Source organism: Lytechinus variegatus, chromosome 5, assembly GCF_018143015.1.
Source record: "Lytechinus variegatus isolate NC3 chromosome 5, Lvar_3.0, whole genome shotgun sequence".
In the NCBI taxonomy this organism is placed as follows: Eukaryota; Metazoa; Echinodermata; class Echinoidea; order Temnopleuroida; family Toxopneustidae; genus Lytechinus; species Lytechinus variegatus.
The window spans coordinates 3,472,289-3,489,260 of NC_054744.1; the positions used below are offsets into that span (position 1 = coordinate 3,472,289).

General features: G+C 36.8%; 1 protein-coding gene across 1 annotated transcript; it reads left to right on the plus strand.

The window, feature by feature from the left end:
* The first annotated feature begins 6,712 nt into the window (after positions 1-6,712).
* Positions 6,713-12,319, plus strand: LOC121415084 (trichohyalin-like). The gene is made up of 3 exons (XM_041608165.1): positions 6,713-6,792; positions 8,485-9,093; positions 11,090-12,319. The coding sequence occupies exon 3, from the start codon at positions 11,115-11,117 to the stop codon at positions 12,117-12,119; it is 1,005 nt and encodes a 334-aa protein (XP_041464099.1). The 5' UTR covers positions 6,713-6,792; positions 8,485-9,093; positions 11,090-11,114; the 3' UTR covers positions 12,120-12,319.
* Positions 12,320-16,972: the final 4,653 nt, after the last annotated feature.

The following is a 16,972-nucleotide window of genomic DNA, read 5'->3' on the forward strand; positions in this document are numbered from 1 at the left end:
ATGTCACAAATTTCAAGCTTGCGGTTCGCGCTCTCATTATTTCGTGAGATATATATTCTATTCATGAGTTACTAAATGCAGTCCTTAAAAGATTACTTATGTCACTATATAAACAAATTACAGCTCGCCCTCGAGGTAATTCTTTAGAAAGATACACATCTTTCTCACGATTAAAAAAAATGCTCAGAATGTTTAAGTTCACGTCTTGTTACATGAAATGTCTACTAGTTTGAGCTTGCGATTCGCGCTTTCAACATCTCACAAGGATTATTATTATAGTATTATTTTTATTTTTATTACCAGCAGAAGCTGTTATTAAAAATGACATCCCCTCCAATACAAATCCTATTATCTAGAGGTTACTCGCACGCGACCAACACACTTGATCCCCTGCATCTTAAAACCATTTGCTTAGGCAGCAATTGATCAGATAAAATCGAAATTAGCCTATGCTTGATCAGGGCGCCTATTCTTAATGAAATACATGCTTTTGGCCACAACACATGCATGTATCATCGATCGTCATTGCATAATATCGTGTAATCTTGTAATGACAACACCGTTTTTGTTACCAAAATGAATAATTTTTCATTTTCGGAAATACGAACCTTATTTAATTTTCGGATTAACGAACCTTATTTCGTTTTCGGATTAACGAACCTTATTTCGTTTTCGGATTAACGAACTTTATTTCGTTTTCGGATTAACGAACCTTATTTCGTTTTCGGATTAACGAACCTCATTTCGTTTTCGGAATGACGAACCTTCGGAATTACGAACCTCATTTTGTTTTCGGATTAACGAACCTTCGGAATTACGAACCTTATTTCGTTTTCGGATTGACGAACCTTCGGAATTACGAACCTTATTTCGTTTTCGGATTGACGAACCTTCGGAATTACGAACCTTCGGAAATACGAACCTTCGGAATAACCGAACCTTCGGAATAACCGAACCTTCGGAATTACGAAGCTTCGGAATTACGAATGTATGCGATTTTCAATATAATTCTACCCTCTAAATAAAGGAGCGAATCACTTGCATACAGACGAGCTGCTTGGGAGACTCTGGCTCCAAGACCAAGAAAAACAAGGAAAGTGAAAAATAAATGAAAGAAAATGGTCGGAAAAGGTGAAATATCATGGCAAAATCTATCACATTGTCATGTTGTTTTCATAGTAAAACTGCCAAAAATGTGCTCACTTGCTTCGCTCTGTAGCGACTTTTTAGAATTTTTCCCACGTATACGCCATGCTATGCCCCCTCAACATTTTGGGGAGCTCGTCACGCTAAGTACTGCGTGGAGCAAAATTCAGCCCGATCGAACGAATAAGTGGACTTTCACCAAATTCAGCAATAATCAGTCTCCTTATCAAATTCCGTCAATTTGTATCATTATTTGTCTTTTTATTGGTGGATGCAAATGGTGGTCACTCGAGTTCTTCATCACAAAAAAAGTTGAGCCCCATTTAACTCCTTGAGAGATTTGACTTTCAATTCTCTTCGAGCGTCCTTTGCTCTCATAACATTTAGAGAGTAGGTTTTTGTGCCAAAATTCCATTCAGATTCAATAGATTTTGAAAAAAAAGTATATTACGTACGGCTCATAAAATGTATTTACGTACGACCAATATTAATTTTGTCCCCATATATGTTCATGAATAGATTTATTGGAACCATAACCATAGGCGGCGGAAGGGGGGGACCTGTCCCCCCCAAATTTGAGCAAATTTTTGCTTGTCAATTTTGTTTCCTGTATCCCCCTAAATTCTGGTGGACCCCCCTAAAAATGTCTCTTGTCCCTCCCCTCCTAAAATTTAGTTTTTGTTTTTTTTTGCTTGTCAATTTTTTTTACATCACAAAATTTCAGGTAGACCCCCCCCCCATAATTTTTTGGCTTCCGCCGCCAATGATTGGAACGACTTAGAGTAACAATTTAAAACATTAATGATTGAAAATTGCTATTTACTCAACGTATGCCCAATAATGTCCAAATGATTGTCATAAAAACACAATTCGAAATTCATTACAGAGCTCTTAACTGCACGTGAAGAAATAAATGAGCACCTAACTTGTGTGCATTATAATTATGTATCACATTCCGGGACGGAGACCTCGACTGTACAGGTGGTAATCATCACCTCGAAGTGCAGTTAGTATCTCCTAAGGTGCTTAATTTAAACAAAATTGTTGTAGAATGGTATAAAAAAGATTTAAATTTGGTTTAATTGCAAAACGTATATGGTTACTTTAAACGTTAACTATACACCTCTCGAGAGTTTCATTCCCTTTACCTCGACGATGTTAAAGAACAAGTCCACCCCAACAAAAATTGTTTTGAATAAAAAGAGAAAATTCCAACAAGCATAACACTGAAAATTTCAACTAAATCGGATGTAAAATAAGAAAGTTATGACATTTTAAAGTTTTGCTTAATTTCACAAAACATTTATATGCACATCCTGGTCGGTATGGAAATGAGAAGACCAATGACGTCATCCACTCACTATTTCTTTTATATTTTATTATATAACATATGAAATATTCTGATTTTCTCCTCATTGTCAAGTGAAACAACGATTAATTCCTCCCTGAACATGTTGAATTGGCATTGTTGAATACTATATGGTTCAGTCAAGTTAGTCCTTATTGTCAAATCTGTAAAAAAGGAAATATTCTATTATTCAAACAATAAAAAAACAAGAGAAATAGTGAGTGATAGACATCATCGACTGTCTCATTTGCATGTCACTGAATTGTACATATCACTGTTTCATGAAAAATAAGCGAAACTTTAAATTGTCATAACTTTCTTATTTTACATCCGAATTAGATGAAATTTTCAGTGTTATGCTAGTTTGATTCTCCTCTATATATTCAAATCAACATTTTTCTGGGGGTGAAAGTGACCTTTAATAGTCACATACTTGCTGTTATTTCGCAGCTCTATATAAAAATAGGCCTCATTTTAATTTTGACTTCACGCTGCTGTGCCGTTTGTTGTGCGATGCCTTGCTCTTCATGCATGTATCATAATATTTCATAATAAAATAAAACTTTGTGAAAGATTAATATTGAATGTCATCACTGTGTCCTTGATTATGGTAAAAAACAACTGTAATTTGCACGAACTTTTTGTTTGTGTAGGCTTGTTTTAATGCCCCCACCTCTCCCCAATCATTAATTTTTTATATAAATTTATTAATAGTACTTTGATTCTGGGCAGCGACCAGCTTTAATTGTAGTATAGGTCCATGGACGGATCAACTTCATACTTGTCGCTATGAAAAAAAAAATCTGGTGACTAATGGGGCGGGAACAGGAAACCTGCACGATGTTTTTAGCCTACTCACTGAAACCAATATGGGGTGGACTGATGCGAAATTCGTGCATGGCGTGTGTGTGTGAATGAGCGTAGGAGGTGCACTGGGAGCGAAAGAGAGTTGCCCCCATAGAGATGTATTACTAATTAGTAATTAAGTATATATCTCTATGGTTGCCCCTCAGAATGAACAAACTTCTATACAGATGCCCTATACTCAATGTCTGATGTTCGATGGCGCCAGAATTAACGAGGCACGGGCTAGGTGCATGTAGGGAGCTAAATGCATCATTTAAGGGTGCTAAAAACAACACTTTGGGTGCTGGATACAGCGTGTCATGCACTATGTTTAGCACACAAAGTGCTGAAAATCAGCACTCCGGAGTGCTGCATTCACTATGTACACAAGATCCCAAATTGCTGGTTTAAGCATTTGATTTTTAAGGGTCCAAGTATCAATGTTTAAGTAGAATATAAGAAGTATTGAATAATGATACAGATGAATTGATCGTGAACGAGGGCCGCTGACAGTTTTGAAAGTCGGAAGGGGGGATGAGCCGAAAGTAGAGGGTGCGGAACCTCTATAAAATCACAATTTGATGGAAATTTTCATGTTTTTGTACTCGATATTGATTGACAGAGAATGTGGGGCTGAAGATCCCGATTCCTCGCCCCATGATGAAAACCACATACATTCGTATAATTCCGAAGCTTCGTAATTCCAAATGTTCGGATATTCTGAAGGTTCGATATTCCGAAGGTTCGTATTTCCGAAGGTTCCTTAGTCCCAAAACGAAATGAGGTTCGTAATTCGAAGGTTCGTTAGTCCGAATCTAAGTTAGTCCGAAACTAAATGATTAACGAACCTTATTTCGTTTTCGGACTAACGAACCTTCGGAACAACGAACCTTATCGTTTTCGGAATATCGAGCTTTCGGAATAACGAAATTTCGGAATAACGCCACAAATGTTCGGATTAACGAACCCTTTCACGTTTTCGAACATTGAGGTAAAGGCAATTTACTTGTTTCGGAATTACGAAGTGCAACCAATGAAAACAGTGTAAGTGAAGTGGGGGTCGCGTGCACAACATGCACACATCGATTGGATCATTAGTTAGATTATACAAAATTTTGATCGAAAGTTTGACTCATTGGGTCGGAAATATAATAACCCATACACTTTTTGTACTTCTAATAATAAATAGGTTATTCATACAATTTCATTAAATTGTACGTTCCGTTGCAATATTAAATGATATACACCTATATTTAATTATTTACTTATTACACCAGTTCATCTCCATAATAATTATGATACACTAGTCCCCTCCGGCTCCTTCTCCCTCCCTCCCTCCCTAATTCTTTCTGTCTATCTGTCTATCTGTCTGTCTGTCTCACCCTCCCCCTCTCTCCCTCCCTCTCTTTGACTCTTTCTCTCCCCTCTCTCAATATTCACGGTCAAAATTTCAAATTTTAATTAAAATATCATCAGTGTGCACGTTGTTCTTGAGTGACAAGAAGATAATTAGTTGGATATTTTATGGGATACAGAACAACTGTTGAATTCATGAGTGAGAACAATCATTTTTTGAATGACATTAGCAAATTTACAAAGTATATCAGATTTACCTTACTTAATAATCATGGAACATTAATAGCAACGTGGATTTGTTTGAAGAAAAGGCGTTCATGTGAAATTGCAAAGAAAGGTATATGTATTGAATCATAAAATCACTGTAATAGTTTTCTTTCACCTAGGACAACAACAAGAGTCGATTCGTTGCTGAATTAAGTGGCACCCGCCCTTATCAAAGTGAGGGTTTGGAGAAAAACTAAAGAAATTTATTTAAGAAAAACAAAGACAGGGTCGATGGGGGAGAGATCTGAGCGTCAGTGGGAAAGGAGAAGATATCTTTCTTTTTAAAGGAGGAACTATACCAAGTGTGAAGAGATGATGGTGGTAGGCTATGCTTAGTGGCGATTGCCCCCCCCCCCCCCCACGGCCCGCGCCCAGGCCGGCCGGCCCCACACATATGGCAAGCCGTTTGTACCATAAAGGCGATAAACCGAGTTTATCGCCGATAAACTCGGTTTTTCGGTCGATAAACAGAGTTTATCGACCGAAAAACTAAGTTTTTCACCGATAAACTCAGTTTTTCGGCGATAAACTCAGTTCATCAAGTGATAAACTGAGTTTATCGTGAGAAACTCTGTTTATCGTCGAAAAACATAGTTTATCGCCGACAAACAGAGTTTTTCTTGATAAACTAAGTTTATCGAGTGATAAACAGAGTTTATCGAGATAAACTCTGTTTATCGGCGAAAAACTAAGTTTATCGCCCACTACATGGCCGATAAACAGAGTTTTTCGCGATAAACTAAGTTTTTCACTTGATAAACAGAGTTATTCGATAAACTAAGTTTTTCAATTTTGAAAAACCTAGTTTATCGAATCGAAAAACCTAGTTTATCAAATTCGAAAAACCTAGTTTATCGAAATTGAAAAATCTAGTTTATCACATGAAAAACCTAGTTTATCGCCTTTATGGGACAAATGGCGTTTTTCGATAAACTCAGTTTATCATGCACTTGAAAAACCTAGTTTATCGCCTTTATGGGACAAATGGCGTTCTTCGATAAACTCAGTGTATCAGATTCGAAAAACTTAGTTTATCAGATTCGAAAAACTAAGTTTATCGGCGATAAACTAGGTTTTTCAAGTGATGAACTAGGTTTTTCAATTTCGATAAACTAAGTTTTTCGATTTGAAAAACTAGGTTTTTCGATTCGATAAACTGAGTTTTTCAATTTCGATAAACTAAGTTTTTCAATTCGAAAAACTTAATTAGTTTATCGAAATCGAAAAAACCTAGTTTATCGAGCGAAAAACTAAGTTTATCGGCGATAAACTTAGTTTTTCGGCGATAAACTAAGTTTATCGAGTGATAAACTAAGTTTATCGAGTGATAAACATAGTTTATCGAAATAACTCTGTTTATCGCTGAAAAACTGGGTTTATCGCCGATAAACAGAGTTTATCTCGATAAACTCAGTTTATCACTTGATAAACTTAGTTTATCGAGAAAAACTCTGTTTATCGGCGATAAACTTAGTTTTTCGACGATAAACAGAGTTTCTCGCGATAAACTTAGTTTATCACTTGATAAACTGAGTTTATCGGTGAAAAACTTAGTTTTTAGGTCGATAAACTCTGTTTATCGACCGAAAAACCGAGTTTATCGGCGATAAACTCGGTTTATCGCCTTATGGTACAAACGGCTTGCCATACACACACCGAATAACAACAGAGCATGCAGCACGTCACAGATTCGATTCAGATCCTGCCCTGACTTTTCTCTCCGCCCACCATTTTTTGCATGTTCCCACTTCTTCATTGAAACTCTGACTCTTGTCAGATTTACCCTTATACATGTAGACAGGACGTCAAGTTTGTATGGCCGCCTACAGGTAAGCAACTAGTATTATTCCTGATTTCCGTTCGATTTTGTGGTTTTGAGGTCATAAAACTAGACTTAAAAAAGCAAGACTCGACTGGAGACCAATGACGGGCATATACTCTCGTAACAATATTTACCGTAATACCCACTTGTGTGATTCTTATATGCACGCTTGTCGAATTAGGATAAACACGTTTTTGTGTTAAAGATGTTTGAATTACACGGGAGTCGAATCCTCGCGTGGTGCATAGCGCTATCGTTGTAATGTAGGAGTGATGAGAACCCAAACTTGACAAAGCCAAAGGCATAATTGGAGGTCTTTGTGACAACATTAACAATGCCCTAAAATAATAACAAAAATTACAATCAATGATTCAATGTGAATGTCACATTCTCACTGAATCAAATAAAAAACATGGTAGGCCTATTCTGTTGATAGGCCTAAGTTACGCCCTAAGTTGGTAAGCCTCAACAATTAACAAGTTAACGTTAGTAAAAGTAAAATTGGGTGCTGCAATCAATTTTGGCAATTTAAATCGCACTCTAAAACCCAAACTCGGACATCCCCGCTCAGCTTTGCACACCTCCATTCTGAAATTGAAAAGCGAGCATGCGCATGCATGTTTACAGCACGCATTTCCAATTCATTCAGCCAAGAAGATGTTCGATATTTGGAAGGGTATCAAATTTCTATTCCCCTTCTATGGGGAAACCTCACAATGACCATTGCAGATTTTTTGTGATACTGATAGATCGAACTTGTGTCATCTCTGCGGCAATATTTCCTGTGAAAACTCTTGCATCTTACAAGATTTTTTTTTTGTTTATAAGTCTATTGGAGTCCAAAATTAGCAAGGGTCATGAGAGTCTTTGGGAGGTTGGTATGATGAGTGATTGTATTTGTGACTGGCCTTGTATTACCGAACGCGAGCATCGTACACGTCAGAAAATATCTCATACGCTCAAAAACTTGCAACATTCTTCCAAAGGGACTTAAATAGAAAGATGATGAAAAATGGTCAAAAACACATTCTAAAAGTCTTAATCTAAAAATAATGGAATATGGTCAAAATAGCTCGTTAGTAATTTTGTTGTTTTCTCAACTTTTCTCATAGAAAACACATGTTCGGTAAAATATTTCACATGCGAAGAGGGGTCCGATTGGAAGCTAATAACGTAAAAAGGAAAAACGATTTTGGCAAAATTTGTACATATTTTTTTGTAGGTAATTGTGTATTTATGGTGAAAGTTTGGTGAATATTATGAGAATTATGTGTTTGAACTTTGATATGATTGAATTCACGAAAAGTGTTCGGTAATGCAATCCACTACCATACATTTAGGCTGGCCTTAATATTTGTTTATTTTTAGGGCAAGGCCAGTTTTCCATTGGGCAAATTTCTATAGCTCAGCACTAATGGAAAACACAAAAAAGGGACACAACAAATCTCCAAGGCCAATTAGAGGGGCCACATCAGGGACAGTCAATAGGGCCAATGGTTATGGCCTTCGATAGCCATGCCCTTGGATTGATTCATGCCCTTATTACTTTTAGAAGAGTAGAAGAGGAATAGCCCCCCCCCATCTGCCCCCTGGTACATGTAGATAAGATACTTTATAAAGCGAGTTGCAAGCACAATGAATGAAGTGTATAATTCAGTTCTTAATGCTTTTTTTTTAATTTCATATTCTTTGATTTTAGATCTTCCAAGGCATGAGATGGGTTAACAAGCTGAGGACGAGGGAAATTTTCACTTTTGCCTTGAAGTGACCATTGGATTATAGCAAGAAATTATAGCAAGAGATTATAGCAAGAAAATCTACTTTACGTTCATCAGATCATTTCTCATAGACATATGCTGTTCTTGTCTTATGAAAATAAGACTAATTCTTACTAAGGACATTGGAAGTTTTTCAGCCAAACAGACTCCAAGGCATCCATAGCAATGAGATTCAGACCTAGGCATACCCTCTCTCATGATGAGGCGGTCCAACAGGCGATGAAGCGTAACAAGTTCAACGAGAACGTCCAGACTTCTTTCTTCATCACGCTCGTCAACAACGGACTTCCTCTGGTACTGTTCGTAGCTGTGGTTGCGACCTGCGTCTACACTCGATCCTTTTACAAGGCTGGATACCTGTTGGCTTCTATTGCTGCATTTCTGTCCATTGCGTACACGATCTGGTACTTCGTATCATACCTGTGCGTCTATGTCATCTTGTACATCAAGAAGATTGTGATAAACACATTCAGCCAAGGCCATAGCATTCAAACTCAGAAAGATAAGAAGCTGTGAATTCTTTTTGAATGGTAAGATATGTACAAGTACGGTACTACTAAGCAGCGTTCTCGCCAGAAAAAAATTCACCCATGTCGGGGACTGTGCTGCCACTCCTGGGTTTTCATCAAATAGAGGCGCTAAGGAAGCCCCATTGTGGCGTATTTTTAAGCCCACATAAATGCACAGATACTTGCCGTTCAGTCCAAAGAAAGAGAAGTGCAGCTTTCCAGCTTATGAATTGTAAATATTTTCGAGAAAAAAAAAAAGAGTCGGGCCCTGGTCGGACCAGACATGAGAAGTCAAAGGGCTTTGTCGTGTTTCTAGATTTAGGCTGGATCTGCAAAACATGTCCGCCGCTCCGTCGATCGTCTATATAGCGCACGCGTATCGTGCATGCACCTAGTTAGCGATCTGTGCATAAATGTACGGTACAGTATACAAAATGCGCATCCAACGAGCGTCGGCGCTAGCTAGGGCCCTGCACTGATTTTCATTTGCAAGTGGTCTTAAGTTGGTGGGACTTCGGCGCAACCCGATAAATGAAGTTGATATCACTAAGATGAGTTCATGGAGTGTATTATTTTTTTCTGAATATTTCCATTTAATTTTTCCACGCATGTCGCTGAAATTTTACGCATGGTTCCACTTGGTCTCCATTTCCGCACGCATGGTGTTCGAACCATGCGTATTATACACTGGCGAGAACGCTGCTACTAAGTTAGAACTCTAAATTTCTTGACACTTTAAGATACCTTCATGCATGCACACTGAATATCAACATAGATTCAGTAAACCAAATCAATTGTTATAGGTTTTGTTGTGTTCAGTGAGAACTACTTAGAGGGTAAAAGTGAATTTAGATAAAGCTAGCTGCTGCATGTATAAACTGATACTGGAACTCAATCTCACATGTACATGTATCTAGCAGTGTGAAAAAAAGGGAAGGGGATTTTTTAATTTTTATTATGAATGAAAAATCATCGCACTACATGTATAATTCATTAGTAATGCATCATAACTTGATGGAGTCAGTTGCTGTATGTCCTTCTTTTCTTGTACTTTCAAATGAACATTGATTTAGATCTGTGGTCAATAATTTCAGTCATCGAAATACATATACATGTACATGTAATTGCTATATGATGGTAGAGTTCATAAGTGCACCCAATGCTAGCAAACAAGCTACATACATGTATAGTTGAGGCCATAAGTTTACATACATCCAGGAAATTCAAAGAAAAGTTGACACTTGCCAAACATCATAAAATTTACTGTATCTTGTGCTATTGTGACGAATTTGATATCAAACAAATGAGTATGTCACGCCCCTTCATCACATTGCTTTGTCATTAGGAGCTGAAAAATATTTAGGTGTCATTTTCCCCCAAAAATCTTAATATTTTAGACAAACTAAAAGTAAAAACTTGACAAAAACATTTTGTATTTGTGCTAGTTACTTCTCAACACACACTAACATTTCAGATTACATTTTTTTGTTCAGTGGTGACATATCATGATAATTTAAATGTATTTATAAATCATAGATTTGACATATTTCTATGAAACAATGTTTGAAAATATAATACATTTGGCCAAAATATTACTTTATTCAGAGAAAATTCCACCTGAAATATACTTTAATCCCAACGGCATCCCACTCATGTGAAAGAGCTTAATATGCTCTTTCATTTGTTACCAAATTCTTCATGGTATTATTCATATTTCTGTAGATATAATAAATTTTAAGATGTTTGGCAAGCAAACAAATTTCACTAAATTCCATGGGTGTATGTAAACTTTTGGCCTCAACTGTACATATTTGTCAGCAGCCATGTCATGTCTGCATGTATTGTGACAAATTCTACAAAAGTACGTACAGGGGTACAGGGCTCTGTTCATTAAGTGTTAACTATTTGAAAATAACCATTCTGTGAATATCAAACACATTATTTTTATGAATTCATGATATTGTGAAATATAAAAAAACTGAATGACCGTCACGTACGTATGCTTGTTTTATTGCAGTAATCTGAAAGACACAGGTCTGGAAATGTCAAGAACAGCCAAGTGGACTGTGCGGCTTTCTGCTCCCCAAGAATCTCCAGTCCTGGGATCAATGCGGAAACGGTCCACAAACTATCATGAGTATGACCGAAGGCGACAGAAACAAAGAAGAGATGCTCTTAGAAAAGACGATAGTGAGGCAGCTAAAGTTAAGAAGGAGATGGAGAGAGAAGCTGCACGAATCCGGCAGCAGAGGAGGCGACAGAAGCTGAAAGAGCAAGGAGCATCGAGCCAAGGAAAGAAACAAGTCCTGCAAGCGAAAAAGGCGGATCCCGGATCTCGAAAAGCTTACTTCAGAGAATATCGAAGAAAGTGGAGAGCTTCAATTTCAGTAGAGAAGCAGCAGACTATTAAAGAAAAGGAAAGAGAAAAGTATAGAAAGAAAAGGCAGAATAGAAATAGAGAGATGAGAGAGGAGACTGAAGTTTGCCTTGATAAAGTGGAATCTGGTCTTGCCTTGGAAAATGATGCAGAGTCTGAATACGGGAAAGAAGTATCTGAATCGAAAGATCAAGATCAAAGAAGAGATTTAGATGCTATTTTCCTGAAGCAGAGTCTGCATGAGAATACAGAGACACACCCAGAGTATGAGGTCTATCGTGTGATCCATGTAAAAGAAGAAACTCCTGAGTCTGCCTTTCTCGATGAGATGGAATGGCGTAAGCTTGAAGAATCACATCAGAACAGGAAACCAGATGCGACTTATGAAGAGCAGAGAGTGGATGAGAATACAGAGACACAACGGTGTGAGAATCAAGTGTGTCACATCCATATTAAAGAGGAATCTCCTGATCTTGCCTTTCCAATAAGTATTGTGGAGTCTGACCATAGGACACACAAAGCGAAAGAGCAAAAACAAGGCAGGGATTCAGAGGAATCCCATCCTCGGCATGTTCAAGTTAAACAAATGGTCTCTAAGTTAGTGAAACATCAGAAGAAGAAGTATTTGGAACAAGTTTTGTGTATACAAAGAGATAGGCAGAATCTGTAGAAACAGTCCATTCAATTTTATGTTCAAACTAAATGGCCCGAATTCACAAAGGTGGTTTTGAAAACCCATGGTTGAATCCTTGGTTTATGCAGATTTCCTGTATAAATTGCGCTTAATCTACCGCGTATTCGGCACGTATATAAAAAAATGTCCAATGCTGATGCGCGCTTTTGTCACAGTGCGCCAAATTGACGCCTGTTACCATGGTTAGATACGCTATTTTATTCATGAGTCCATTGTTTGAAGAGTGGACTCGTTATTCAAAACCGGTGGACTCATGAATAAAATAGCAAGGATAACCATGGCTACAGGCATCAATTTGACACACTGTGGCAATAGCGTGCATCAGCATTGGTCATTTTTTAATATCTACGCGTTAAAATAAGCTTAATTAAGACAGGAAATCTGAATAAACCATGGACTCAACCGTGGGTTCTCAAAACCACCTTTGTGAATTTGGGTCATTAAGATTTCCATGAAAACTTTTTCATTTTTAAGAAATGCATAAATTCAAGATTGTAATAGGAAGTCTAGTAGCTTATTACTTGAAACTTCATTATTATCATTTCCCAACTGATTTAAATGCTTCTATTGTCATTTCTTTTTCTAATTAGGGTTACTTCCTTAATTAGCATTCCAGAAACCAAGAAAATCCTTTAAAATAAATTGTCCTGTCATATTCTCCATATCATAACTGTTTTGAAGTTTGGGGCATACAGATGCATTTATCTAGTACTTAATGGAATAGTGATATGTGCATTTGGGATTTTCCAAAGACAAATGTAGGCGTCAGTAAGAGTCATATTTTTTTCACTTACAAGTCATATTTGTCAAACGTGAACATGTTCTTGCTTTTATTGAAATTTCATTTTCATTCTGTACTTCATATTATGTTATATTATCTTGCATAAGGAATGCTAGTTCTGGTAATATACAGTATTGACTTCTTAAGTTTTATTGATAATGTCAATAGAATGTGTTTACATTTATTGGAAAATCATTGTTAGGGTGAATTGTATTTTTGTGCATAGAAATTATACAGACAGCACTTTTTGTCTCACCTGCGAAGCAAAGTGAGACTATAGGCGCCGCTTTTCCGACGGCGACGGCGGCGGCGGCGTCAACATCAAATCTTAACCTGAGGTTAAGTTTTTGAAATGACATCATAACTTAGAAAGTATATGGACCTAGTTAATAAAACTTGGCCATAAGGTTAATCAAGTATTACTGAATATCCTATTAGAGTTTCATGTCACATGACCAAGGTCAAAGGTCATTTAGGGTCAATGAACTTAGACCATGTTGGAGGAATCAACATCGAAATCTTAACCTGAGGTTAAGTTTTTGAAATGTCATCATAACTTAGAAAATATATGGACCTAGTTCATGAAACTTGGACATAAGGTTAATCAAGTATCAATGAACATCCTGCATGAGTTTCACGTCACATGACCAAGGTCAAAGGTCATTTAGGGTCAATGAACTTTGGCCGAATTGGGGATATCTGTTGAATTCCCATCATAACTTTGAAAGTTTATGGATCTGATTCATGAAACTTGGACATAATAGTAATCAAGCATCACTGAACATTTTGTGCAAGTTTCAGGTCTCATGATTAAGGTCAAAGGTCATTTAGGGTCAATGAACTTTGGCCGAATCGGGGGTATCTGTTGAATTACCATCATAACTTTGAAAGTTTATGGATCTGATTCATGAAACTTGGACATAATAGTAATCAAGCATCACTGAACATTTTGTGCAAGTTTCACGTCACATGATCAAGGTCAAAGGTCATTTAGGGTCAATGAACTTTGGCCGAATTGGGGATATCTGTTGAATTCCCATCATAACTTTGAAAGTTTATGGATCTGATTCATGAAACTTGGACATAATAGTAATCAAGCATCACTGAACATTTTGTGCAAGTTTCAGGTCTCATGATTAAGGTCAAAGGTCATTTAGGGTCAATGAACTTTGGCCGAATCGGGGGTATCTGTTGAATTACCATCATAACTTTGAAAGTTTATTGGTCTAGTTCGTTAAACTTGGACATTAGAGTAACCAAGTATCACTGAACATCCTGTGCGTGTTTCAGGTCACATGTCCAAGGTCAAAGGTCAATGAACTTTAGCCGAATTGGGTGTATCTGTTGAATTACCATCATAACTTTGAAAGTTTATGGATCTGATTCATAAAACTTGTACATAAGAGTAATCAAGTATCACTGAACATCCTGTTCCAGTTTCAGGTCACATGATCAAGGTCAAAGGTCATGTAAGGTCAATGAACTTTGGCCATGTTGGGGTTTTTTGTTGAATAACCATCATATCTCTGTAAGTTTATTGGTCTAGTTCATAAAAAGAGGACATAAGAGTAACCATGTATCACTGAACATCTTGTGCGAGTTAGAGTAGTATGCAAAGTCAGCACTGCTGCTATATTGAACCGCGTGATGCAGGTGAGACGGCCAGAGGCATTCCACTTGTTTTAAAGAAGTATCAAATGATGTGACGAACAAAATATTCTGAGAGAACAAAACATTGCATTTGGGGAAAATTTTGTGTGGAGAATTGAGCAAATTTTGGGGCCTGCCGCCTGTTCAAAATGAAGATCTAACTTTATGGTAGACTTTGTCATTTTGCATTTTGATATAAAGTCGTTTCGAAGAACTTTTATGGGGGGTGGGTTTCAAGGGCCCCCAAGCCCGCCCCATGTACATTAAACGTCTCACTGTAACATCTCAAAGTATGTAATCAAATACAGCCATCATAAAAATAATCAGCATTATTGATTTGTTCAAAGGGCATCATGCAATGAAATACTGATTTCACCGTCCATGAATAGGCTAAACAGAACATGAGACCACACACAAGAGCTGACACAGCCATTTCCATACAGGGGACGGGGGCCATCATGTATAGCATTTATGTCACACAGTTTTTCTGCAGCATACCTAAGATGTTTGATTTACCTGTAACTTGTCTACAGTTTACAGTATGTTTTTATCAAAGTTGATGGAAATATAACAAATATAGTGCCTCAAAAAGGACAAGTAAAACTTAAGTGACTCTCTCTCTTTTATTCTTCCTCCCTCTCCCCCTCTCTCTCCTCTTTTTTATTCCATCCTGCCAGTCCCATCCTCTTTCTCTCTCCGTCCTGTATACTGTATGTATAAATTCTGTTTTCTTAATTCATTCTCATGGCAACTCTATACTGATTGCTGCTGCACGTTCTACCAATGACTGTTTGGATGGCCCATTGAAAACCATTGTAGACACTTTTTAAACAACTCCATGATAGTTAACTTTTATGATTGTGTTGTGTCTTAACTCAGAATTTATGTTTATAATTGAAGATATTTTTGTGTGTGTATGTGTTTTTTAACATCTCATTTCCACCATCTCTCCCATCTTGTATGTTACACAGTTTCTCCCTTTTTTAAATTTAGTAATCATTGCCTGTTCGTGATTCATGTGAACACTTAAAGGGGAAGTTCACCCCGAAGTAAAGCTTGTTCTAAAAGTACCAGAAAAAAAAACATTGGTGAAGACTTGAGGAAAATCAAGGTTTTAAAAATATATTTGTGACTTCATATACTAGCAGCTGTTATGTATGTTATGCAATATAATGTCTAACTTTCAATGACTTTTTTTTCTTTCAGGAGTTAATAATTTGTTGATATACTAAAAGTATTAAGATAAAAACTGTTTTCAATATTTTTGAGAAAATGGCATTTCATTGATTTGTTACTGCATGATACATACAAGGAAGCTGCTCACATATAACTTCACAAATTGAAATTTAAATTCTGATAATTTTTTGAAATGTAGTGGATTTTTCTCAAACATTCAACATATGTTTTTTGGTACTATTTTTGGGGTATCAATATATTAAACTTTTTGTCAAGGTGAACTTACCCTTTCATATTGTGCTTCATGTCACACTATTGTTTAGATTGTGCTTCTCAATAGATATTTTGAAATATTTGAGTGCAATACAATTTCCAGAAAGGACCAAGTAATTAAGATGTAATTGAAATGCATGTTCATTTTTTTTAATGTGTATTAAAAAACAACTGACTTTGTGTTGTATCAATACTTGAAGTAGAAGATCTTATGTGGAATGTTCGGCTTAGAGTGATTTAAGCACGGTCTGGATGAACGTTCAACTTTGATTTTTTTTTTCAATTTTTAATGCAATTTATCAACATTGTTTTTATGTAACTTTGATATATGCAATAATTTTGTTTTGTAAATGCATGTAATCTTGAATCAAGGTAGTAGGCCTAATGAGAACGCTATCTTGAATTCTGGTTCATTTAATTTCTAGAAGTACATGACTATATTTACCAGAGATATCAAAGTACCAATTTAGTATGTTATTGTTTTGATGTTAATGATAATAATAACAGATGGGATTTGTAATGCGCAAAATCCACTGTGCAGAGTGGCCAATTATGAGCAGATGCATGTTATCAGTAGTGAGGATGAATTTGCATTCACTCAAATTACATAAGGCCTTTATGTGTATATTCTTAAATATGTAATCAGGAAACTAATGTTCAGATTGAGAGGGCGATATGATTAATATGAATATATGAAACTTCATCACGAGCACGATCTGGTATGTCTCCCTATAATGGCTTGTCATTGTTCATGTATATAGAGGGGGGGGGGGGTGAAGGAGAGAAAGAAAGAGGGAGATGGGAGTGGAGAGAGGGAAGGATAAGTGGAGGGGTAGATGTGATATGAGAGCATGAACAAGAAAATTGCGGTAGGTGAGAAGAGAGAGGGGGGCCAAGAAAGTGGGAGAAGGGGATTAGGAACAAAAAGAGTGAGGAAGAATGGGGAGAA

What these genes read in the sequence shown, in the direction of transcription:
- LOC121415084 (XM_041608165.1), top strand. Translation starts at nt 11,115, where the DNA reads ATGTCAAGAACAGCCAAGTGGACTGTGCGGCTTTCTGCTCCCCAAGAA.